Source organism: Ictalurus furcatus, chromosome 22 (genome assembly GCF_023375685.1).
Source record: "Ictalurus furcatus strain D&B chromosome 22, Billie_1.0, whole genome shotgun sequence".
Lineage (NCBI taxonomy): Eukaryota > Metazoa > Chordata > Actinopteri > Siluriformes > Ictaluridae > Ictalurus > Ictalurus furcatus.
This window is the reverse complement of record NC_071276.1, coordinates 16,313,429-16,339,860: the sequence shown is the minus strand read 5'-3', so window position 1 is coordinate 16,339,860 and position 26,432 is coordinate 16,313,429. Positions and strand designations below refer to the sequence as shown.

General features: G+C 39.5%; 2 protein-coding genes across 2 annotated transcripts; one reads left to right on the top strand and one right to left on the bottom strand.

The window, feature by feature from the left end:
- The first annotated feature begins 29 nt into the window (after positions 1-29).
- barhl1a (BarH-like homeobox 1a) lies at positions 30-4,139 on the top strand. The gene is made up of 3 exons (XM_053654163.1): positions 30-1,629; positions 2,747-2,969; positions 3,514-4,139. Exons 1-3 carry the CDS (start codon positions 1,251-1,253, stop codon positions 3,815-3,817), a joined length of 906 nt encoding a protein of 301 aa, XP_053510138.1. The 5' UTR covers positions 30-1,250; the 3' UTR covers positions 3,818-4,139.
- A 1,593-nt stretch (positions 4,140-5,732) lies between these two features.
- ddx31 (DEAD (Asp-Glu-Ala-Asp) box polypeptide 31) lies at positions 5,733-26,432 on the bottom strand. Its single transcript, XM_053654152.1, has 21 exons — positions 26,134-26,432; positions 25,834-25,961; positions 24,715-24,956; positions 24,531-24,606; positions 24,384-24,427; positions 24,224-24,294; positions 22,305-22,369; positions 21,152-21,196; positions 21,011-21,052; positions 20,134-20,198; positions 19,935-20,054; positions 19,741-19,847; positions 19,252-19,451; positions 18,887-19,048; positions 17,738-17,797; positions 15,424-15,474; positions 15,111-15,250; positions 14,710-14,794; positions 13,843-13,954; positions 12,808-13,006; positions 5,733-6,212 (listed from the first exon to the last, which is right to left on the bottom strand). The coding sequence occupies exons 2-21, from the start codon at positions 25,939-25,941 to the stop codon at positions 6,065-6,067; spliced, it is 2,142 nt and encodes a 713-aa protein (XP_053510127.1). The 5' UTR covers positions 25,942-25,961; positions 26,134-26,432; the 3' UTR covers positions 5,733-6,064.

Genomic DNA, 26,432 nt, shown 5'->3' with positions numbered 1-26,432 from the left:
AGGTTACAGTTAGGGTTAGGGGTGATCTTAGGGGTCATAGCTTTTCCTAAATGATTCAAATTATTCTAAGAATTTTGTATAAAATCATGATTCATTTTGCTAGTGTATATTTTTTTAACACTTCTTAGCCTACTTTTATATTTAATAACTGGGAATAAATTACCCAGCTCACTAATATGACAGGAAATTAGGAAATTCTTAATGTTTTTCCATGGAATAATGCATATTTTTCCCCTTTTCTTTCTTTTTTCTTTTATTATTATTATTATTTTTTTACACTTTGGCCAGAGCTTGGTGGGAGAGGGGGGCAAGGTCAGAGTTTTTTTTTTTTCAATACCTACTTACAGTTTTCATTTCATAATCAGTGAATATGTAGTGATGGAATCAATGTTTAAGTAATAAATGGTACAGTACGCTGTTTAAAATGGGCTTGAAGTCCCTTATTGCTGATTTATATATATATATATTTACTAGTTTAATTACTTTGGCCGTGTCATTTTAAAGAAGTGTCTTTATTTTACTTTCAATTAAGGGTCAGTCCTTTACAAAGCTTACGAAAATTCGCACCGTGTGTGTGTGTATGTGTGTGTGTGTGTTTCTCTTAAGGAGAAAACTACCCCTCCCTCAACATGTATATTATCAGTTACCCCACACCCACCCCAAAAAGAGAACAGCCAATCGGGACGTGGCGCTCCGGACACGCGCGTAACGGACACCGTTAAACTCATCCTTCTCTTCTACCATTGGCTGTTCTCTTTAAGAAAGGATGTCACCGGAGGTCCTGAGAGATCGCTGCCTCTTCCTTTGCGCTATTACACCGGTTGAACTTCCCTCGCTACACGACTTGCATGGCACTTTTGTCCTGACATATCGACGGTTTCGGGGATTTGGTTCGGTCGCTTTAAGGCATCACGACCTGGGTACCTGTCCGTGGTGCTGAAAGCATCATGCTGTTCCGGTTCGGGCTCGCGCAGCTCGGTTTGTGGAACTGCGCCTGAGTTTTACTCATAAACAGCACTTCCGTTACCGGATCTGAACAGTTTAGGAGAAAGTCGGTAACCTTGTATTTATTGGGATTTGGGAAAGTCATTTTTATTTGAAAGATTTCTCAAGAAGAGGATAAATCCATCCAGCTCAATTCCTCGATTAAAGCTCGATCCAGACGCAGGACACTTTTACCCGTCACCTGATGCACAGATGCTCGTGTGAAAGCGCTGTTTTGTTTCTCTCATCGCTGTATTTACTGTACAATGGAAGTGCCAACAAACGGCTCAAGTTTTGGGATCGACTCTTTGCTCTCACACAGACCAGCGAGTCCGCGCGTCTCCACAGCCGCAGCGCGCGCTTTAACGGAAGACTGTCGCTCTCCGGCTTCTAGCCCGCGCTCAGAGCTGGACAGTGACTGCTCGTCTCCACCGTCCCCGAGGCGAGAGTCTGACCCCGGGTCTCCGTTAGTAATGTCGCAGCCGAGAACAGTGACGTCCTCTTTTTTAATCCGGGACATTCTGGCCGACTGCAGGCCGCTCGCCGCGTGCGCGCCGTACACCAACAGCGGAAACTCAGCGCGCGAGACGGAGGACTACACTGACAGACTGCACAGCAACTCATCATCTGATAGCGAATACCGGGGTAAGAGACAGAAAACATAGCTTAAAGACCGACAATACTTCAATATAATGTTTGATCATAATTACACAATCATTTGACAAAAATATCCATCAGAAATGTATTCTCATTACTGATCTCTGCAGTTTCTCGAATACAATAAAATACTGTGCACGTGTGTCATTTATATCGATTTACCTCATCTTAATCAACATGAATTCCATATCGTGTTTAGTGCTTGATAGGTAAATTTTATTAGCCCTATCAAGCAGTAAGGATCTGTATTAGTTATTGTGCATTTTATAACAGAGATGTATTTCTAGAAGATAGATTCATTCATTTTTTTAAATAGTCTAAAATGGAATAACAAATGATTTATTTAGTAAGAAATAAAAATCTTACTGGAACAGGAATCTTTTCAGGTTTTCTCAGAATCCTTAAAAATGCTTCCTGGTGGTTAAAGCAATATTTGATTTTAATATGAAACTCCAAAGAGTTTTTGGGAGTTTCTTTTTTTTAGTGTATATTATTTACACTTGTAAAGCTTACATTTGAAATACATCTCCTTTACATCTCCACGTCCTAAACAGTAAAGCACAAAAATTCAGCTCAAAAATGTTATTAACTGGAATATAAAATACTGGCCGGTAAACAGTTATGCTTAGAATTATAGTTAATTTAGTTGTGTGTTGTATTGTATTGTATTATTTATTTGTGTGTGTGTGTATGTATATATGTATATATATAAATATATAAATATATAATAACACGCAGATTATTTGTGTTAGCACTGAAATTTCTGTGCAGATTGCAGTTTGTCCGTCTGGTAATCAGATTAGTAACTCTGAGATCTTTACTGTAGACTCTGCAGACTGTTTGAGCTTCTCATCCCCCCGAGACCCAATTAAATGGATTATTGTTTGCTTGTCCAAATCCGACACGAACGTTTACTACTTTTTTTTTTTTACTCGACATCAAAATAATTTAGTTATCAAAAAGCAAAAATAAACAAATAAATAAATAAATTACAAATACAAAACCACAAAGATAAACTGACTGCGCTGTCAAAACGGATTCTTAAAATGATACCATAAGTATTTATTTATTTTTCGAAATGTTTTTTGGTTTGTTTCTGTCGCAGCCAAAGATGAGCCGGAACGGGAAATCTCCAGCAGCAGAGAGAGTCCGTCCTCCCGGCTGAAGAAGCCCCGCAAAGCACGCACGGCCTTCACCGATCACCAGCTCGCGCAGCTCGAGCGCAGCTTTGAGCGCCAGAAGTACCTGAGTGTGCAGGACCGCATGGAGCTCGCGGCCTCTCTCAACCTCACCGACACGCAGGTCAAGACCTGGTACCAGAACCGCAGGTGAGCAACATGAAGAGGTCGTGCATGTAGCCTGCTTGTAAATATAAACCAGCGCGCGGCTTGTAAAAGAATTATCGGCGCAAATGCGTAATTGTTGGATTTAAATACAGGCTATAAATCAACTTATAATTTCTTGTAAAAAAAAAAAAAAAAAAAAAAATCCCATGAAATTTTTATTTTTCCCTGCTGTAAGATTTGTGTAAACTGAACCCATAGGCTCCAGTAGAAACCCACATATTTGGGCATGAATAATAAATTAGTGCGTGCGTATTAATAATTAAGCCGCCAAGCTGTAATTACACAATTGCTAGAATTATTAATTATTTATCTGAAAATGGCTCTTTGCTGAGTGATGAATGGGTTTACACGTGCTAAACAATAACCTAACATATGCAGAGATAAACCTTTATACAGTACTGTGATGTTTTATAATAGTTTAAAACGAGCTTTATTGTTTAACTTATAACTCTTGCGTAAAGAGTTTTTTTTTTAAACCCCACACCAGTATTAATATTAACGAGCTTGTTTTTTTTTTATCATCAAGAACAAAGTGGAAGCGACAGACAGCAGTTGGTTTGGAGCTCCTTGCCGAAGCAGGAAACTACTCTGCTCTTCAGAGAATGTTCCCGTCGCCATATTTTTACCCACAGAGCCTGGTGTCCAGTTTGGACCCTGCAGCAGGACTGTATTTATACAGAGGACCCACCGCGACACCTCCGGCTCTCCAGAGGCCGCTCGTACCCAGAGTTCTGCTGCAGGGTGGAGCTGAACCCCAGCTGTCCCCGCATCTGTCCACGCACATGTCCCCGCTCTCTGCCGCGTTACCGAGACCCACACCACAACGGTGAACGGCTCAGGATCCTCAGCAAGGACAAAGTGAGCCGCGCTTTACAGCTGGACAACAGCAGGACGCGTAATGGCGGACGTGCAGAAGAATATGCGTTATGCGCGTTTCTTGAAAATAATCCACGGGACAAACTTGCTTGCAAAGTTTGTATAAAGTTCTAGCAGAGGTGAAATGAAGCCTTCTGATTGGCTGCTGAAGCCGCGCGCCGCTCCTGAACACACTCACGCGGCTGTAACGGCGGAACTTAAGGTCCGACAAACCAAAAATGTCAGATTGCAGCTGCGTGATTACCAGGAACTGCCAGCCAAATAATTTAAAATAATAACAACAAAAAAGACCTACAGGAATAGGAATGTGTAAATAATAATAATAATAATAATAATAATAATAATAATAATAATAATAAAAGTGGGGACAATCCATTAACACATTTGTACATTTCTCCTATATGATTCCCCCATACTAGTACACTTGCAACATCCTGCCACCCTGATTACATTATTTATTATTATTATTATTATTATCATCATTATCATTATTATTATCATTATCATCATAATCTCTTTTAAATTATATTTTTCGGCGGCTACCAGATATAAAGATGCCTCTGATGGCATCATAATTCGAAAATTGTTTGTCACTGTGTCGTGGATATCAGTAGTTTATAAACGGTTTTGTCGATGACGCCAAAAGTTGTTTTTTTGTTTTGTTTTGTTTTGTTTTTTAAATAAAAAATATAAATAAAATTATATGGTTAATCATACTCGGGATATTTCGTGCTGTTTCTGAAAATCTTGTGTGTGTGTTGTAGGTTAGGGTACTAAGGTTAATAGACTATTATTATTATTATTATTATTACTACTACTACAATTCTTCTTTCTTATTATTGAGCATTAAACAAATTTGATTAGAATTTTTTGTAAACGGTATATTTTAAGCGTGGTGAGTCCAGCTTGCTTGAAAATATCGGCGTAGAAATGAGAATCTATCTCTCACCAAATAGCCCAATTTATTCCAGTGCTCTTAATTCCCTGTCAAAATTTACAAAACCGAAATATATATATATATATATATGTAGATCTCAGAGGCTCGAAAACGACGTGCAGAACATCAGATGTGTTCACACACACACACACACACACACACACACGAGAAAAACGCCTCTGTATATGCAGATAACAGTCAGGTCGGTGATCGCCGACTTCCGAACGTGCTACTAAACAGTAGTCTATGTGTAAAAATCACACAACAGGTAGAGCATTAAAGTGACGTAGTAATTAGAAGTAAAGGTTTGTGACGCGTCAACAATTTTGTTCGTGTCGCATCAGAGCCGCTGCTAAACAGCTGGTGAGCGGCACCGAGCTGCACTAAAGACAGGAGCAGCTGGTGAGCGAAACCAAGACCTTTCCGCCGTGCCACACACACATACACACGCGCGCGCACACACATACACACACACGCGCGCGCGCGCACACACACACACGCACGTGTACACAAACGCACACACTATACACCCTATACACACTCCCTTTCAGAATTTGCAGCCCACAAAAAGCTGATCAAAATGACTCTTAGTATAAATAAGAAAAAAAGTTTTAATGGTTGTCTATAAATTCATTATCTTTTAGTCAGCTGCTATAGGCAAAGAGCAGACTTGTTTTCCCATCCATCCATTTTCAATACCGCTTAGGGTCCGGAGAACCTGGAGCCTATCCCAGGGAGCATGGGACACCCTGGACGGGGTGCCAATACATCAGACTTGTTTTTTTGTTTCGTTATCATTTTAACCAAGAGGACATTTCATCATGCCATAATCAGGACATTTTATACCTGGCCATCGAATCAAGTAGCTGTTCGAATCAAGTAGCTGTTCGAATCAAAGCTGTTTTTGACCACGACACATTCAAGAAACACAATTGTACAAATTTACATCTATTTTTATTTGAGGTGTTATTTTATTTGATAACACCTCAAACAGCTTCAATAATGCAAAAAAAAAAAAAAAAAAAAATTAAACATTACACATTTATAAATCCAAATACTTCCAAATGAACAAACCTTCCACACAGTGAAACTCAGCTCCTCTTCAGGCACTTGGTGATGAAGATGACGAGGACGGTGAGTTTCATGGTGCTTCACCATGTCACAGGTAAAAATGTCCGGCAGTGGGTTTGAACACCTGTAACTTCCAAAGCTCCATCCATGAGTGCGTGATTTTTTTCAGCACTTTTTCTCTTCCCTATGTCTTTCACCCTTCTGTCAGCTCATCTTCTGCGTTTGCTTTCTTCTTCTTCGTCCTCTTCTTTTTGGACTTGGACTCTCCGCTTATCCCGCTGGTGTACTCGGAGCGGATCAGGCTGGCCACGCGCTCTCTGGCTGTGAGCTTAATAGTGGGCCTTAAATAAATAAATAAATAAATAAATAAATAAATAAATAAATACAGGTTTAGTGTGTAAATGTAATGCTCAAAGACATTTAGCTTTGAAAAGAATTTATCATTTAAAAAAAAGTTATTCTTGTATGACACTGAAGTACGATCGATTTCATCTTTCTCAAGTTGTTTCCTAAATATGATGGCATATATTTACTTAGAATAAGCTCCAGTGTTGTTATTCAGATGAAGATCACTTATTGTTGACGATAACATAAAATTTTTATTTATTGAGGCATTATTAAGAACTTTAAGAAGACAAATATGCATTTGTTTATTATAGTAATTAAACAAAAACACTTCCTGGAAGTGGACTCAATTCAATTAAGACTTAACAATAAAATAGAAGTGAGGAAAAAGATCACATGCAATTAGTACGCTCTGAAGCTGTGCAAAAAAATATCAGTCAAGGACAAATCATGAAAGTTGGTTAAGAAAGCATCAGGAGTGCACTATAAGAGCCAAGCAAACGGCGTGAGAATTTCTGAATGAGGATGGAAGGACACGCTGAAGCACGCTGAGATAGCAGGAGACTGCCGAGCACAACCGAGAGAGATTCCCACAGTTGTCGATAACAGGCGTGTAGTCAGCAGCTTGAGCTGGTTTAAAACCAGTCTCTGTTTATCTAATCAATAACTCTGCAGCCTCGAGCTGTGCGTTGTCCCTCTGGGGCTGCTTGGGGACAGAAAACACACACACACACATACACTCACTCACTCATACACACGTGCGCTACCCTGAGGGCTCGGAGGAGCTATGAGGTTGTAGTTATTGATCTTTTGAAAGTCCCCGAGCACTCTACAGGGAGGTGGACATGAAAGCTGTGGATGTATGGTCGCACTAATCGACATACTGCACCCATCACATGATCAGACACTGCTGTACCTCCTCAATCCTTCTGCTTTTTTAAAAAAAAAAAAAAAAAAAACTTTTAAAAAATGTCTTAATATTCACACACACACACACACGTAAATATCTTATTTAGCTTCTGAAGGGCAGCACTAAATGAAAAAAATAATTTATACAGATCAGCCTGTTCAAAAGTTTACACCCCCCTGGCTCTTAATGTGTTGTGTCGCCTTCGTGAGCATCAGTGAACGTTTGCACCTTTGGTAATAGTCGTGTACGAGTCCCTCAGTCGTCCTCAGTGTGAAAAGATGGCTCTCAACATCATAGAGCCGCTGTTGGAAAGAGGTCAAATATGCAGAAGATGCTGGAAAAGTAAAGAATGTGCAGGACCTGGAGGATTTTTCTCAAGAACAGTGGGCAGTTTAACTGCTCAGGACAAACACGGGACTCATGAACAACTCTCACAAAACATAAACACAGTTGTGGATCATCCAGGTAACGACACACGGTATTAAGAATCAAGCGTGTGTAAACTTTTGAACTGGCTCATTTGTGTAAATTCAGTTATTATTGTGTCTTGTGGACTATATGTAAACAGCTGTTAAGTGTAAGTTTATTCAGGGCAGGAATAAAAAATAAAAAAAAAAAACAATGCAATTTTTAGATATGTACAGGTGCATCTCGCAAAATTTAAATCTTGGAAAAGTTCATTTTTTCCCCGTAATTTAATTCAAAAAGTGAAACTTTCATATATTTTAGATTCATTACACAAAGTGAAATATTTCAAGCCTTTTTTTTGTTTTAATCTTGATGATTACGGCTTACAGCTCACGGAAATCAAAAATCCAGTATCTCAAAATGTTAGAATAAAGAATGTATAATATAGAACTGTCGACCTGAGAAGAGCTCTAATCAGATAATTAACTCTAAACACCTGCAAAGACCTTCTTGAAGCCTGTTAGTAAACACACAAGATCATCTTTACTAGTCCCTGCTTCAAATGAAAGAACCTTTTAATATGGTATGGTATGGTATTAGGTGAACATTTTTCAGTCTTGTTCCAATACCTCATTTCAACCTTCAAGATTCTGAAGCTTGGGGCCAGAAAAGTGTACGAAAGATCCCAGTTCCTATGAAACCTGTGGGTGGAGCATCTAAGGCCATCCTGCTAGTTAATAATAAATATACTGGAGTCACCTTTTTCTGTGGCTGTGTACTGCAGTATGTAGGATCTACATCATCAATACATTAAAGTGCATGGGGAAACATTTAAGATTTACTGCACTTGCTACAGGGGCTTGAATCTAAACTATATTCTTCAGTTGAGGATAGGAATTTGTGTGTGTGTGTGTGTGTGGCAGGCAGGGGGGGATCCGGCGTGTAAGATTGAGTAAACTTTCAGGGCTAAAAATGACTGTGGGGAAATAAATAAAAGTAATTCTGAAACCTTTTTAACATTATTTGTAGAAAACGCTAAATTTTTCAAAATAAAAGAAATAAATACAAAATGAAGACAACTATGATCTTGTATCCTTGTGATTATCTTTAAGAATGCAACATAGCTCGCTGTACATATATGATACAAACGCAAAGTACAGCATCGCTGCTAATGTTCACTCTGTATGTGCGTGGCAGTATAATATTAATAGCTCATTAGTATTTTATTATTAAATAATATACATTTATGCATGGGCGAATGTGTGTACATGTATGCAGTGCTGTCTAACTGCACCAGTTCCACTCAATACTGCATAAAACACCCTCAAACAGGTGTGCACACTCCCCATACGCTCTTTACCTGTGAATATCTTCCATTTCAAATAAGAAAAACCGAGCAGAGCAAGCAGCAGTAAGTCTAACCTCACCCTGGGGCTGCTGGGTATTTTTAGCCTGTTCACAGTGATAGGGCTGATAATGGCCACGCTCCTGAGCTCCAGAGGTCTTTGTTGTTACGATGTGTGTGTGTGTGTGTGTGTGTGTACACATGTTTGCATGAGGATGTTGGTAGTGGTGTGATAAAGCTCATTAGAGAAGTCTTGTCTGGACATGGACGGCATATGCCACAGACGGCCGTAATGAAGTCTCCACTGACACGGCGGTCAGTCCCAACCATGTCAAGACAACTTCACACTCTCACACACGTGTACACACACACACACACACACACACACACACACACACAGAGGAGATTGGAGATTTATGCTATAATCGGCACCGGGTTCTCCTCAGACCTGGATCAATTTAAAGCAGATGAGAACTGTGTACGAGACGACCGTGTTATTGTTAGCTAAACGGAGACTCTCCGATTTGACAGCTGATGAATATATCACGAGAATCATCTGTTGTCTGGACGTCAGTGTGTTTGTGTGTGAGGGACGGGTGCTTAGGGGTCTGACCCTCAGGGACGGACTCATTGTCCTGCTCCATGGGTTTCCTCCAAAGGTCCTGCTGCAGGTCACCTGCCAATTACCAGTGGTTAGACACATACACACACAGACACACATACACGCACAAACATGCACATATACACACGCACAAACATGCACACATATACCCAGCTAACAAAGACAGAGCAGTGATAGTACCTCAAATAAATACGAATATACTCCAACAGTTTTTCTGTAATTCACAGCATGAGGGGTTGGACATCTCTAAGAAGTGCGTATAAAACTATTTTAGGCATTATAATGCAATTAATTGTTTTTATTTCATTTCTACAGCAGGCTTTACCCCCCCCCGCCCACCCTCGTATGACCACCTGCTGCTTTAAATACATAATAATGTAATGTATCATCATTAAATGTGGAAAAAAAAAGACTTAATTGAATTAAATTTGACTCATTTATGTAATTTAATTCCATAATAATAATAATAATGTCATTTCCTCAAGCTTTTCGTGGGGTCCAGCAGTGTGATGATTATGTGTGATATTAATCACTTTTCAAAGAAGTCTACAGATGTTTGTGCTTTCAGTCACTAGATCACCTGACCAGAAAGTCACTAGATCACCTAACCTGAAAGTCACTAGATCACCTGACCGGATACCGCAATCGTTTCTTCCGAATCATTTCATATCCACTTCCTTTTTCCTCAATAGAAAATCTGAACTGATCACATCATTGTGTGTGTTTTGCCTTCAAATCTCATACGACGATACGATGCTTTTACTTTATTTTCATTTTCACACGAATACTCTTGAATTAAATACATGGAAAAATAAAATGCTACACATAAGCCTAATTTATACGCATACAATTCTGAGTATGATGTGTTGCGCATTGGTGCAGAAGCTTTCAAAAGAACTGTGATGTATCTGATTATTTTTTATTAGCCGTAAAGGATAGAACTGCCTTATACAAGATATTAACGGTCTTATACGTGATATTCAGCACTTCCAGGTCACAAGAGAGTTGTAACCGAGCTCTAATGCAATCCTATACAGAGTACTAACAAGATTTTTCCTTCAGTGTAACAGGATGATCTAATTATTAAGAATGCACTCATGAAAAATAGATATTTCAAATCAAGAGTTAAACAACTTTAACGTGCAACTTTACTTAATGAAACCCGGCGTCTGCTTTCAAGGTTGAGAGACTGAACGCAAAGGCTTTCATTCTTGTTTCCCCCAAGTGCTCGAGTAACAAGAGACGGGATGAAAGAGAAAGCAGAATCACAGAAGAAAAAAAAAAAAACCCAAAAAACTGTACGATTATTTCAGAAATAAAGCTAGATTTACAGTGATATTTCTGGAAGAGAAAGGATCGAGCTATGATTTCTGCATGTGCAGGTCAGCTAGAACGCTTGATCCGTGTGCCCCGGCCTGGAGGGCGAGGGTAATACAGACCACAGCCGGCCAGGATGACTGACCACAGACACGTACTCGCACACACTCAGGGACCAGCCTGGACGCAGCCCAGCTGACCGCACTCAGGTTACAGCTTGTGCATTCTGGATCCTAAGGGAGGCCAATTTGATGACCACTAATAACCTGGCAGCACCAAGCAGCGGCCAGAACTCGCTGCTTCCGCCTAGCAACCGTGCTGCAACGTCCACACACAACACGCGGCTTCGTCTAGCCGTTAGCCTTCGTCTTCACGCGCCACCTGTACTCCAAAACCCTGTCTCCTACAACGACCTGGGGTCACAAAACCGAACGAGGCCTTCTGATGAACTCTTCTGATGCTCTCTGGATTAAACCAGGTTCCGGTTCAGGATTAATTCATCTGTGTGATAACTGAGCTCTAGGTGTGAGGGCCAGCACAGACCGATGTCAGCCAGGCACGGCCAGGTTGTGCCAGAAAGCTGCCTCTTGGCCCTGGTGAGCGTTAAGCGCAGGAGACAAGGAAGAAGGAAGAAGAGAAGTGTAGCTGCTGCCAAAAAGAACAGAGGAAGAGATGGAGAGTACAGAGCAGGTAAAGGTCAGGGCTTGACTACTCCTTTCTGACCTTCTGAGGCCCCAGGACAGAGAAAGACGTGCAGCTGCCAAGCCTGCTTGTGTACTGGCAAAGGACTCGGTGTCAGAGGAAACAACAGTGCCAAGAGAAACCTACATCAACCTCTCTCGAACTCGGACTGGACACAGCTGATCTGATGTTACAATTTTGCACTACATTAAAAACAATTTAGCTTTTTTTTTTTTTTTTTACAGAATTAAATTTTCACTCCGTTCAATGTAAAATCATTTCATTTTGTCGTGTGATACATATCGAGTAATCAGAAATGTCTTCAAGTATCATGTTATGATATTCCTGTCATATCAAAGGTAGGCAATATGCATCACTTTGCACAAAAAACAGAAATGTGTGTACATACTCATTACGTCGACAACATTGCATAACGGCATTATTACTCAAGAACAGATCAAACCTACTGCTAGTTCCTCCCAGCAGCTTTACTTTTAACTTCTCTCCCTATTAGGATAACTTTTGTCATATTTAAATAATCGAATCACTGCAATATTTTTTTACATGCTAAAACAGTGATTGATCGTGTATATCATGAAAAAGTTGTGAGAGCAGAGTACTTTTGTGATTTTTTTTTTTTTTTTTTAAAACAAAAGTTCAAAAAGGTTCATTTTCCATAGCCTTCTTTGCTCATATTTATCAAGGGTGCCAATAGTAGCGGAGGGCACTGTATGCTATCATTTTATATTCACTTCTTGCATCGCTCATACAAAGCGAGAAAGTCTGTCACACATGCAGCTTCGAAACTTTCACTGGTTATAAATATAAAAGGAATTCCTTAATGATGAGCTACAATTGACGAAAAATATTCGTGTGCGTGTAAATTTAATATCGTTTCTCGTACGTAGGTCATAGGAACAAGTGGAAAAAATGGAGCTGAAAGTGCAAGTGTGTTTTTAAGGAGACTTTGAAATAGCAAAAATATGAATAAAAATATCATTAAAATATATTACATATCTATATAAATATTTTACACCATATGTTAAATATTACATAAAATATAAGAAATACAAAAGATGTATTAAAACTCAAACACCTTTGCGTGAATTTTAAATCTAAAAGTAAACCTTAAATAAATAATTAAATAAATAAATCTTTAAATAAAGGCTTTTTTTCCTGAAGTCGGATTTATATCGGAGTTTGTATTGAGAAAAATTATACCATGTGTTTGCAATTAGAAGAGTGTTTCTTAGTGCTAAAAAAGAGAAAACACATTCACTAACCCGTATATTAAACCCATCAACATACCTCTTATTAACTTTTCCTTTAGCTGTTTTCTTGGCGCTCTTGTTAGCTGTAGAGTACGCAACGGCGGAGGACAGGCCCTGTGGTGCGTCTCGCAGGCCGAAGCTCTTGGCAGCGTGGCCCAGGTGGAGGTGACGGATGTGGAAGATGTGTTTCAGAGCAGACGGGTATGCCGTATACGCCCTCACGAACGACTGCAGGGCTGGAGGAATGATGAAAGATAAGCAAGTCAGAGCTGACAGAGCCAAAGAGATGTTAAAGCTTGAAAGGAATAATGTAATGCAAAAAAAAACAACAAATCTTAAATGCTATGACATGTTTTTCTTATTTATTTTATTATTATTTTAGATTTGATTTCAGATGCCTCCTTTTTATCGAAAATAAATGCTGAGATTTTTTTTATATAATCTGAATATAATTCACACAAGGTTTGTGCATTCAGGTCTTTGTATATGATTTTTAAGAGGCCCCCAAAATCATTTTACTATCTTAGATCTAAAAAAGTGCATTTAAACAGAAAAAAACTGAACAGTGTTTTTGCTACGTTTTTGCTACAGTTAAACTGCCCACTGTTCTTCAGAAAAATCCTCCAGGTCCTGCACATTCTTTACTTTTCCAGCATCTTCTGCATATTTGACCCCTTTCCAACAGTGGCTCTATGATGTTCAGATCCGTCGTTTCACACTGAGGACGACTGAGGGACTCGTACAAGACTCTTACAAAAGGTGCAAACATTCACTGATGCTCAAGAGGGCAATGCGATACATAAAGAGACAGGGGGGTGTAAACTTTTGAACAGGATGATCGGTGTAAATTGCTATTATTTTGTTTAAAGATCTTATTTGTTGTCATTTAGGACTGCCCTTCAGAAGCTACATAACATATTTACATGCTTCCCAGAAGACACAATAGTAACAATTCGTGTCGCCCCAGCACTGAAATTTGAGTTTGATTATAATCTGGTAAAAATATCGCCACGGCCACTAACGTGTAATCCCACGAGTGTTGGAAATGCGCGCGATATCGAACGAGACGCACCTTTCTTAGCGGCCTGCACCGACTCCGCACTGCCATGGACATAGTTCTCAAACTCTGTCTGTAAAACCGTAGCTCTCTCACGCATATCTTGCTCACGGGCACCGGCTGATTTCTGAAAACACAGCAACACAAGTTATTTGGCTTGGTAAACTATTTTTATTTATTTATTTTTAACTCAAAATGAGATAATTCAGCTCATAAACGTTTTCCATCGGAAATAATAAAAAAAATAATAATAATAAATCGCACCCATCTAGATTAAAAAAGAAAATATGATGTCATATAATGTTAATGCATATTAATAATATATGTGAAACTGAACAGTTTTTGGATGCAGTATCGTCTTTACATATATGTAAATGTTATCCGGAGTGACATATTAAGCCCAACCTAGTAGAACGCATTATTATAAACAGCTGTTCACCTCTGAGACGTTCATTTATATTAAATAAATAAATAAATAAATAAATAAAATTAAAGAAGGGGGACATTGGTTAAACACACTGTATTCACTGAGCCCTTTGCCATCCCCTGACCTTTGGCCTCCCAGATGAAAAGTGCCCACAGGGGGTATTAGTGGAGAAAGCCGATTGGTTTAAAGAGGGAAGGGGGAAATTAAATCAGGATTAAAAGTGCCTGAGAGCTGGCCGTCGTCCCCCTTCATCGTCGTGTTGCAGAGCGGAGAGAGGGAGGAGAGCGAGGGGGAGAAATTAGAGAGGGCGTCTTTCTCAACAGTGCCACATTAACACATTACAAGTGCAGGTCTGTCTTATGCCTTAAGTGTCCAGAGATCAAAATAAAAGGACTTTAAAGCAAATGAGTTCAAGCCAAATTCAACAGGATTCGGCATCAAGGAGTCAAAATGACCTTTTTGTCCCAATTTCCCCTGCCTCTGAAGCGTCCGTCCTGCATCAGAGTTGACAAGATGTCTTCCATTTTCATCTCACTGAGACTGCAACACAGAAAGAGAAGGTCAGGTTGGCAGACCATTATCACACTGCATCTTTAACAGCGCTTCTGTCTCAGCGTTATGATTTTTTTTTTTTTTTTTTCCAGAGAATCAGAGTGAGTGCCGGCTCTCGTGGGCTCTGTTCATAGACTGGAAGAATTGAGATCATAAAGGAAGATCCATCTAGCAAACTGCACCTTTAAAATGTTGGTGCTTAAATAAAAACAAGAAAACTGACCACTTTTTGCTTCACATCTGGTCACACACGCAAACTTATTTGTACCGGTACACTTTGTGAGTTTAGCTCTATCACACAAACCTGATATTGTGATTGGCCAAGACATCCATGTAGGCGGTCTCTGAGGGGGTGAGAAAGAGAAGGCCGTTGCCACGAGCTCCGATGCGAGCTGTACGGCCGACCCGATGCACGTATTCCGCTGCAGAACTGGGAGGGTTAAACTACAATACAAATGTGAGACAGCAAAACAATAAATAACTTCTCCTTAACATGCCTCAATATGGAAGATTTGACATAATAATTCACTATTTTATATTATACTACACAATATCTGCACATATATTTATTAACACTATATGGTATAATATAAGAAGCAGGCAGAAAGCAGATGTACCTGTACTATCCATGTGACTTGAGGAAGATCCAACCCACGAGCTGCCACGTCCTTCACAAAACATGCGAATAATAAATTGGCATAACGTGACCCGTTTCAAACAGCCAACATTAGGCATAGCTCAGCACAGGCAGTGCGAAAGAAAACAGCACTGTCTCTGAACAAAGACTGTTTACTCTCTCGATCTCTCCCCATTATCCTTTACAGATTTGTGGTGCCCAGCCAAGATAAGCTCTTTATTAATAACTGATAGAAGACTGAGAGCCTAGTATTGAGCTCTGGGCCTCCACTCCTCCCTTTCCTGGTCCTGTGGCCCAGCTGGGATAAGCCAGAGTTGGGCAGAGTGCAGATGGAGGCCGGTGCAGGGCCAGGAAAGTCTGTCAGATCCATTAAAACGACTCATTTAATCCAGGAATAATGCTACAGAGTGACTGGCCTGGAGCTGATGCCAAACAGGAGACTACTACAACTATTACTACTCTCTCCGGCCACATCTACATCCCATATATAAAAGAATATCCCAAATCTTTTTGAACTGAGTGAATATCATGTCGTACTGACGCATAACAGTCCAAATCCTGTTTGATTCGTTTTAATTAGTGAGGAATTAGCATGCTGTGAAATTTGATGTCCCGTGCTTAGCTGCACTGAGCAAATGTCACCCTTTATAGAAGGAAGTCGTTATCAACAAAAAAAAAAAAGAGAGGCAATTTTCATCTACGGCACGCGTAGCATGTGTGTGATTAGCATAGACAAGAATTTCAACACTTTGTGCTGAGGAAAGAATGTAAAACATACATTACTGTGTAGAAATCTAGCATGTAAAGAAATGCTGTAAAACAAAGATGCCTTCAAAAATAATGAAAAACATTTCTACTCAAAAAACAAATAGTATAAAGAGCAGTAAACTGTAATAAATAAATAAATAAATAAATAAAGTAAATAACTGATTTGCTTTAAAAAAAAAAAAAAGTATTCTCAGTGTAGTTTTATATAATTTGTGTAGTTTTATTATAATAAGGAAATTAGCCGGTAAGTTTTACTGAGCCTCTTGGACAATCTGCCACAGTTCTTTGACTGCCGTATTCTGTTGTTTTCTTTGTTTTGTTTTTTTTGCATTGCATACAAAGCCCAGCAGACTTCATTATGTTTTCTGTCTGAAAAGTGATCTGATAAGCAATTACTTGCTTTCTTTACTGGCAAACAAACATTTATATTTTTATAGAAAAAGTAATGTTTTGAAAGGTTTCTGTACTGACTGAATAATGCAGAAGTCATAAAATAAATATCTATCTATAGTACAAAATCTGTACTTAAAAAAAAATTACAAAAATACCTAAGTCTTGTCCACAGTACTGTATGCACTTGTAACTCATTTATAATCGAAGTCTAAAGGTTGAATGATTCCAACAAACACGGAAATTCAAACCTCTATCCGTTGCACTTGAACACTACAGGTCTTTGAATGCTAAACACATTAGAGAGCGCCTTACAAAATGTTTTCCCCATATAAGAGTAATAAAACATCATTAGACTTATTTATGACTACACTGACTACGTAACCCATAACCGTAAATTGATCTCTCTGAAAACGTAGTCCTAGACATTTAATGCAACCGAGTATCCCAGACAGGATCTACGTTCTTGTGAGGATACACTGAGGTTAATAGCTTTAGGGCTTTAGGGCGGTAGTAAGCCTGCTGGACAGTAGAGAGCACGTGGTTTAGTGAGTAATGTAGCCAGTGCTGTCTGCGAGACCTTTCACATGCAGCGAGAAGGAAACACTACTTCTGCTGCTGCTGGAGAGAGCAGGCCAGGCCTGGCAGCTGTAGCCTGGAGAGACAATCCACACTCAAAGCCAGGGCTAACAGAGCACTCGCTCCCTCAGGGCTTCCCCTTATGGCCCTACTGCCAACAGCTGTGCCAGAGGGGAGTGAGGTAAAGAAAGGAGGAAGAGAGATATAGAGAGAAAGACAGGGCTGTGGAGAACTAAGACTCAGTCTGGCTGAGTGACAGAAAGCAGTTTAAAGGGGCAGTATGTAATTTTAAAATCTTGTGTTTTAAGGACTGTAATAATCACATCATTTCAAAAATACTTTGGGCATTTGCAATGCTTTCGATCTGGAAATTCATTTTGAATTTAAGGCTTCTGGTAATTGTTTTCTGGTGTGGAAATGACCTCTGCTTTTGCCACTTTCGCTTAGTTTTTTAAAAAAAATATATATTTTTTAAAATTAAGCAAGACAAAAATAAAACAGGAACCACTACAAAACCCATTTACCCTGGGTAAGAACTGATTTACAGGAAGACTCACCGTACAAAGCAGGACACCAGTCTTACTCTGGGAGAACTCCTGAAACACCTCTGTCCGCTCCTGTTCACACAGCAACACACAATGTCAACTTATGCTGGATCATTATTATAGGTCTTCCATTAAGGCCTGTTTCTCAATCTAGTCCGAGACAGTTGTGTCACATCGTGTTTTTTTTCTGTGCTGATAATGAGTTAACAGAAACACCGCAGGGAAATCACCACAATATGCACGCAATGACCAATTGCTACTGAATTTAAAAGCAAGGGTTTAAAGATGATTTAAACTAAAGCTATGCAATAAATAAATAAATAAATAAATAAATAAATAATTCAGGTAAGGAATAATGTATTACTGACATTTGCAAAAAATGATTAAGAGTTATTAAAGTAGCTGGTTAATTTTTTTTCCCCCTTTGTTTTGCTGAGAGAAGGGACACAAACTAGCCAGGTATTTCAAGGTCAGAAATGGCCAGGACGTATTTTACTTTACTGTTCGTTATATCAAAGCCAGTGTTAGAAGCCGGTCCAATTATGATTCTTGCAACTTCTATCCAAATAGAAGAACAAAGATGCGGTGCCTAGTATGACTGTCCAGCCCAAGGACATCACTACTCTCTCTCTCCTGCTAAGTAGAGCACAATCTGTTAACTGTGCTGGAACAGATGTGTGTCTCCTGTCGTTTCCTTGACTGGAGAAGATGGCCAGACCTGTCACATTACCAAACCCATCCATAAAGCTGCTGAATGCCTCTCGTTAATATCTAAGAAGGGGGAGACAAAGAGGCCTCGAGCGGCTGTGCCCTGAGCTCGCCAGCCTACTTGGCCCATATGAGTGTCCCAGGTCGTGTCCATTAACATGGCTGAATGAGGTCTGAGGCCTGGGCAAAGGTGGCTTTTCTTTGGGTCCCATGGCAGTGCCGCAGGGCACCCGACTGTTGCTGCCACTCCACCAGCTGGCTCAGTCGACCTGACTTACTTAAACAAGGCAGGAAGTGTACGAGACATTGTGACATGCAGGCAGGTTCATAACCTGGACTAGGATAAATCAGGCCAATAATGGATTGGGGAATAACTAGGGCCTTAGTTCTACGTCCTACAACGAAAGATGCACAGCACTAAGGGTAGAAATTTCCAGATGCGAGACATCTCACCTCTTGTTCCATGTTGCCATGGAGTCGGAGGAAGTTGATTGATAGCTGCTGTTTGTTTGCAGTGCTGGATTTGCCACACAGGACAGTGGAGAGGAGTGTGTCGAGGAATTCTACCGCCTCACAGCTGGATATGAAGACAATGAGCTTCTGATCTCGTTCGAACTAACAAAGACGAGGAGAAAAGGCTTGAAAAAACATAACAGGAACCAAAGAAGACATCCATCTCATTTATACTTGAACTGCAACTTCTTTTACTCACTAGGAGTTATTTGAAAGGTTTTTAATTATTTCAAAATACATTGAAAATCAGCCTAATCAACACGGAGTTGCATTATAAATCTCAGAGTGTACATGTCCGTAGTTACCTTACACCTGGCCAGTATAAATGCCGCAAGGCAGACCAGGCGCAGTTTGCTAGGTACCACCACCATGTACTGCTGCAGCCTGTCAGGCATGGCGTAGCTGTCAGCCTGCTGAGAAGGTGGCGACTGGGATGAGAGAGAGGGTTCCAAGACCTGGATGTACACAGGGTCGTTCATGCTAATGCTGGTTAATCGGGACAGCGCTGTTAAAAAAAAACAAAAACGTTGTGTGCTTGGATTAAAATCATTTTCTTTAGTCTGACCGACTTTAACAGCTTTATGAAGTGGCTCACTGATTAGGGGCTATCAATTTTTTTTCTTTACATTTTTTCATAGTGCTTGTCTGTGTATTGTGTAACCAATCAGCAAGTGTGTTAGACCCTCCCCCAAGTACCATTAGCTCCTATTGGTGCCTTGAGGTGATATACAAAATAATAATAATAATAATAATAATAATAATAATAATACATTAAAAAAAACAGACTGGCTTACCCTCAGTGAGTGTGGCAGAGAGCAACACCGTCTGCCTAGTGGAGCCGGCAGCATTCAGGGCGTTCAGGATTACAGTCAGATCCTTCTCAAAGCCCAGGTCAAGAGTCCTACCAAAAACAGAGCATGGAAGCTGACATATCTGAAGATATTAAACAAATGTGAAAGGAGATTGTGTCACTATTACACACACAAACCTGTCTGCTTCATCCAGAACAAGCCAGCGTACAGCACTAAAAGCGATACTAAGCGTGTTCTTAATGTGGTCTACCAGTCGCCCTGGAGTGGAGATCAAAACATTTATGCCTTTCCTCAGTCTGAAACAGAACAACACAGGTTTAATACACAAATCAAGTGTATAGAAGTATCCAGACCTAGTTGGTGTGATGTTCTTGCCTGGCTTTTTCTGCTTTCCTTTTTTCTCCTCCCATCAGGACACCAGGTACGATCCAGGTGAATGGCTACAAATAAAGGAGGAGGAACAGTGAACTGTTTGAATTTGTTGCTAGGAAATCAAATACGTGACTGACCAAATAGACTGTTGTTATATTAAGATATATACACTCACAGTCCACTTTGTTAGGAACATATCGGCCAATCAGGGTGGCGGCAGTGCAATTCATAAAATCATGCAGACAATGGTCAAGAGCTTCATTTAATATGTTCACATCAAACACCAGAATGGTGCGACAAACAAAAAACTTCCAGAGAACAGCGGTTCTGCGGGCAGAAACGGCGTGTTGAAGGCATCCGTAACGCAAGTAAGCGCTCTGTACAACAGTGGTGTGCAGAAAAGCATCTCCGAGCACATGACATGCCAACCCTTAAGGTGTATGGGCAGAAGCAGAAGACCACATCAGGTTCCACTCCTTTCAACAAAGAACAGGAATCCGAGTGTCATGTGTGAAAATCCCAGGAAATCAGCCGTTTCTGAAATACTCAATCCAGCCCGTCTGGCACCATCAACCATGCCACGGCTAAAAAGACACTGACGTCACACAGATGTTCCTCGTTCTGATATTCGATGTAAACATTATTTGAAGCTCTTGACCTGTAGCTGCATGATTTTATGCATTGTGCTACTGTCACTTGATTGGCTGATTGGATAACTGCATGAATGTACACGTGTAAAGGTGTTCCTATTAAAGTGGATGGCGAGTGTGAGAAATCTGCGCCCAAATCTTAAACAGGTCAATGAAAACAGTTATAATGAAGAAACTTTAAGAGTCAAAAAAATGTTACTCTTATATCAGATAATTATTTATTTTTTTACCTTTAGAAGCTTCTGGAAGATTTGAAAGCTCTGCTGTGCCAACTAAAGATCAAGATCGAGAGATTACAAACATGGTATTGTAATTATGTCATTAAAATGAGCATGAAGCATCCTTAAACAGAATTTAAATTAACTCCCGACCTCTCTTGTAGGCACAATCACAACTGCCAGTGGCCCATCTGATCTCTAAAACAGCATTGAAAGAAGACATGTCAATCAAATAATATATACAAGCACTAAGTCGAGAAGAAGAGCAAAACATTGGAAGTACAATTAAAGCTATCACTACAGAAGACAAGGGACTCACACGAGCAACAAAATTTATTTATTTTATTAAAACAAATCTAAACATTGAACATGTTTCTAAGCTATAAACTAAACACTAAAGAAAAGTATTTTATATCGTATTGCTTTTCTCTTGACTTTATTTACATGTGACCTTGAAATAATCCAAAATTAATCAGATTACTTTCATATTGTGATACTTGGATTACATTACTGTAATGGAATACATTTTTAAAGTAACCCTCCAACCCTGCCTAGGCGGCTCATTCAAAAGGCCACTTTGTGCATCCTTATGTATTTACATTTTTTTCAATAGCTTGTATTATGGATTATTTCGGGGGGGACAGGCCTATTGCATAATCCAATAATTACAATTTTCAGCCCAGATGTAGTTATCATCATTAATGTTTTTAAATGTTAAATATGTGTAAGCCTGTGTAAAATTCTTATTATAACATTTAGTGGTTCGATGAGGACACGATCCACAGTTTACTAAACTGAGCATTTGCCGAATGTTTCATTTTTTTCCTTCTAAATCTTGCAAAATAGTGTTTATAATAATGTTGAATCACAGACACTAATGGGTGGAGTAGTACTGAGAAATAGCATCCAGATTTTAAATTTCATCTTACAAGACACTGACGCAGAGTAACATAAAATTGTCTGGAGTTCGGATCCCAACGACGTCACAGCCATCAGTGGCCTGGGTGGGAATTGGCCATGACTAAAATCTGGGAAAAATGCGCCAAAAAATGCTGACACAAGATGCAAATATAGGACTGAGGAAACTAACAAAGGATTCAGTGAGCTTCAGCTGTCTTCGATTACTTGCAAATGGTCAAAGACTTTAGTATCAGTGTAACGGCTGCAGTTACTGGCAGGGTGAGAATGATAAAAGGATTACAGACACATAAGGCAAGATTATAAAGCAAACACAACCAACAACCCTCTACTGCAAATTATAAAACCAAATTAAATTATTATTCTCACAATTCAGGTTTTGACTTGCCTGGATTTTTGGTTGCACTGCCTGCAGAGACTGGATCATAGGAATTCCATACGCCAGCGTTTTCCCTAATCGATCAAGGAGAGACAGATTAGCTGTTGCCACTGATTCATAATGGCTTTTTGTTTGTTTTTTAAGCCAAGAACAACTTGAACTAATCAAGTAAGGAATAAAACAGAACTGGGCACGCTGTTATAGGAAAAGTATCAGAATCATTTCAAATGTAGTGTCACACTAGCCAGATAATAATTTTCCAGTAACGGAACATCCTGACATGTTTATTCCTCTAATCCCACACCAAGTTGCCAATGATAACAATTTTATCCATCTATAGTTTCGTTCAATGTTGGGAAATGTTCAGGAAACAAGTCAGTTCTCATTTTTATCTCTCTTGAAGGTAAACGGACAAAAAACAAATTCACCTTGTTATCAAGAAACCTTTCCTGTATCTTTCCTGTAACTCCAACATTTGACCTCCGACTCTAAAATTCTAAGTAAACATCTCCTCTCAGACAACTTCACCATATCACACCATAATTACACAGCTGTTTAAAAAAGATAATAATAATTATATTATATATATATATATATATATATATATATATATATATATATATATATAATATTAATTGTTACTATAGAAATGATTATGTATTAAAACAAGTATGTTAAAACAGTAGGCCTGTCACGATAATTACGTTGTTGGCTTATCGTACAGTATACGGACATGACCGCAATCATTTTAGCTGACCTCGATAGCGCCCATTGTGTTTATATGCGTGTTTGTTTGCATAAGAATGAATGTCACCAACATTTTAGCCATTCGCGCCGCTTCTGTCCTCTCGTCTGCTCTAGGGCCGTCAAATTAAAATTTTTACTTTGAAGATTCATTGAATTTAAGATAAAAATGCACATTCAAATGCAAAAGCTGTGTGTGTTCGGATTTAAGATGTGTAGCAAGCGCTAGCGCCGATCTGAATGAAAACATACTGTTAAAAAATTACGTAAGATATTAACAATGCACTAACGATGTTTTTTGAAGAAGAAGACTCTAGAAAGAGTAGATCTAGTGTTTGAAATAATCCGGTCGTAGGCAGTAACGTCGGGGATTGAGCCGCTTCAGCTGCATGAGCTGAAACTGAACGGTGAACGAACAGCGGTAAACTTAAGCGCTTTACTAGCGGGTTAATTAACTCACACAAACGCATCCTATACACATGATATTAATCAGACATTTACACACACAACATAAACCTAATTTTACAACCTGCTTCTGCACAAAATGACACGAACGCACAAGTGAAGTTGATCTTAAGTACGGCGCTGGGTAGAACGGGTAAGTCACCCTGTGAATACGCTCTTTCAGTCACAACGCACTAAAACACGCAAAACCAATAACTAAAGCATAAAGAATTCACTACATCGTATCACACCCCATTTATCGTTTTGGTTGTGTGGTTTTATTTTATTTATGCTTCATTTATTTAAAATATGTTGGGGGTTTTTTGACATTCCAATACCAATGTTTAAATATTCTTAAGAATTCAAAGTTCATTGCACTTGCATTATTATACTATTATATCATCATTATATCAGTGACGTTTGACAATAATATCGTTTATCGCAATTATTTCTGGGACAATATCTCGTCCAACAGAAGTATTCATCGTGACAGGCCGAGTTAACAGAAACCCGTGATGGTCAGAAACTACTGACAGAGCTGCTGTCAGAGAAAATTAAATCAACACCTTCTGACCAATCAAAATCGAGAACGGATGGACGTTTTTGGATACTAAAAAAAGTATGTACAACAAGATCTGTCCTACTAACTCTAGTCTGTGTGTTTCCATGAACAACTTGTCAGTCGCCCTTTGTTGACGGTCTCATGAGAGGTGGACTTGATAAAACGCATCTAGTCGTACCTGATCCAGTTTGGGATCGAACGACGGCATCTTTTCCTGACATGAGCACTGGAATGGTCTGCTTCTGTACACTGCAAATGCATACGATGTGTGAGAATGAAGGCGAGAGCTGTTAAGATGTTAAGACTGTTCATCAACAATATAAAGGCTAAATGTGTACCTGGTCATGCTGCTTATGTTCAACACTTTGTTAAGCGTCGCCACCTGCCGAACGGTCCAGATACAGAAGAGAAAACACAGGGTGATGACTAATAATTAACTGTAATTGAACTATACTGTTACGTTATATTAGTCAAAGTGATCTTACTAAGTGAGGGTGCAGGTCTAGTTCCTGAAAGGTGTTAGTAGTAAAGACCTTCTCCTTCACCTGAGTCACTGCAGGACTACGGGGTGGGAAAATAAATAAATAAATAAATAAATAAATAAATGAGTTACTTTAGCTCTAACATCCAGGTGAAAAATGACTTAGGGACAGATGATGTGTCACTGACCTGAACACGTCTGGGATCTCAGGGTTGTTTCGGAAGAGAGATGATGTCTTAATAAAAGGTTCGTCATGTCCCTTGTGTACCCCCTGTCCTTTCTTTGGAGATGCTTTCGGTTTGGATGGGAACTTTGATGCTTCCTGGTCCTCGTTCTTTGTGTCTGTCTGGGTATTCAGCTTCCTTTGCTTTGCAGAGCCATAGTCTTGATTTTCAAATGAGGCCTTCCTTTTTCCATTCGCTGTCTTTTTCTGGAATAAAAGAGGAATAAAATATTTCATACATGCTGTTACAGGAACATAATTAACTTTAGGGTGGTAACAATACTTCTACTTCATGTCACACCACCCTGTCGTTATTTATTTCCCTAAAACAGTACCCATTTACAGTTCTGGAAAATTCAGGGAATTTAGAAATTGTATTTAAGATTTAACGTACTAAGGATTTATATCTGTTGTCTTTAGACATTCCGGTACTTCCTGCACAATATTAGGCAGGTCCTAATATTATGTAGGTCCCCCTTGTGCCACCAAAACAGCTCTGATCCGTCGAGACACAGACTCCACAAGACCTCTGAAGGTGTGCTGTGGTATCTGGCACCAAGACCTTAGCAGCAGATCCTTTAAGTTGCGAGGTGGGGCCTCCATGGATCGGACTTGTTTGTCCAGTACATCCCACAGATGCTCGATCGGATTGAAATCTGGGGAATTTGGAGGCCAAGTCAACACCTTTTGTCAGACCGTTCCTGAACAATTTTTGCAGAGTCTCAGGGCGCATCATTCTGCTGAAAGAGGCCACATGAAGGTGTGTACTTGGTCTGCAACAATGTTTAGGTAGGTGGTACGTGTCAAAGTAACATCCAGATGAATGCCAGGACCCAGTCGTCTAGCCGTCACAATTTGGCACTCAGATCCTTACGCTTGCTCATTTTTCCTGCTTCCAACACATCAACTTCGAAAACTGACTGTTCACTTGCTCCCTAATATATCCCACCCCACTGTAACAAGATAATCAATGTTATTTACTTCACCTCTCACTGGTTTTAATGTTAAGGCTGATCTTTGTGTGTTGTTGCTTGGACACTGTTAGTTCTGGCACTACTGTGGTTAAATAAGTGCAATAACTCACTGCTGTCCATTTCTGCCTTGATGAGGATTTGTTGTGTTTTTTCTCACTGACGTGCAAGTCAGTAGGTTCCTGGTTGGAGATGTTGACCATCAGCATATCCTCAGCCATGATGAACACCACACAACAATCTATAATATCAGATAAGTGCAGATGTGAACAGTTAGGTTACCAACTTGCTAAAGCACCTAGACAAATAAATAACCATTACACTTTAATACAGTATAAAATCGTGAACTGGTGAGAATATAACAGCATGTAAGCAGAGAAAAAGGACACGTTTTTATGTTTAAATACTCTTACAGTAAGGTTATCTGTTGACCGGCTTCACCAAAACATCACCCTTTGAAACCCCTCATGCGCCTTCTCCTCGTGCACATTGCGATGCGAGCACTTCCGGGTCCGGCGCGTGTCAAAATAAAAGTCCACAAACGATACAAACCACCAGTAGTAATTTTTTTTTAAACTCTCTTTCACACGTATTAATCCGTATTCCGAGTCAAATTGATACTTTTGGTTGGCTTACTATTTGGTTTAATTTAGTTTCACACTGCTCATAATGAAATGAAAAACCACACAGACACACACACACACACACAAAC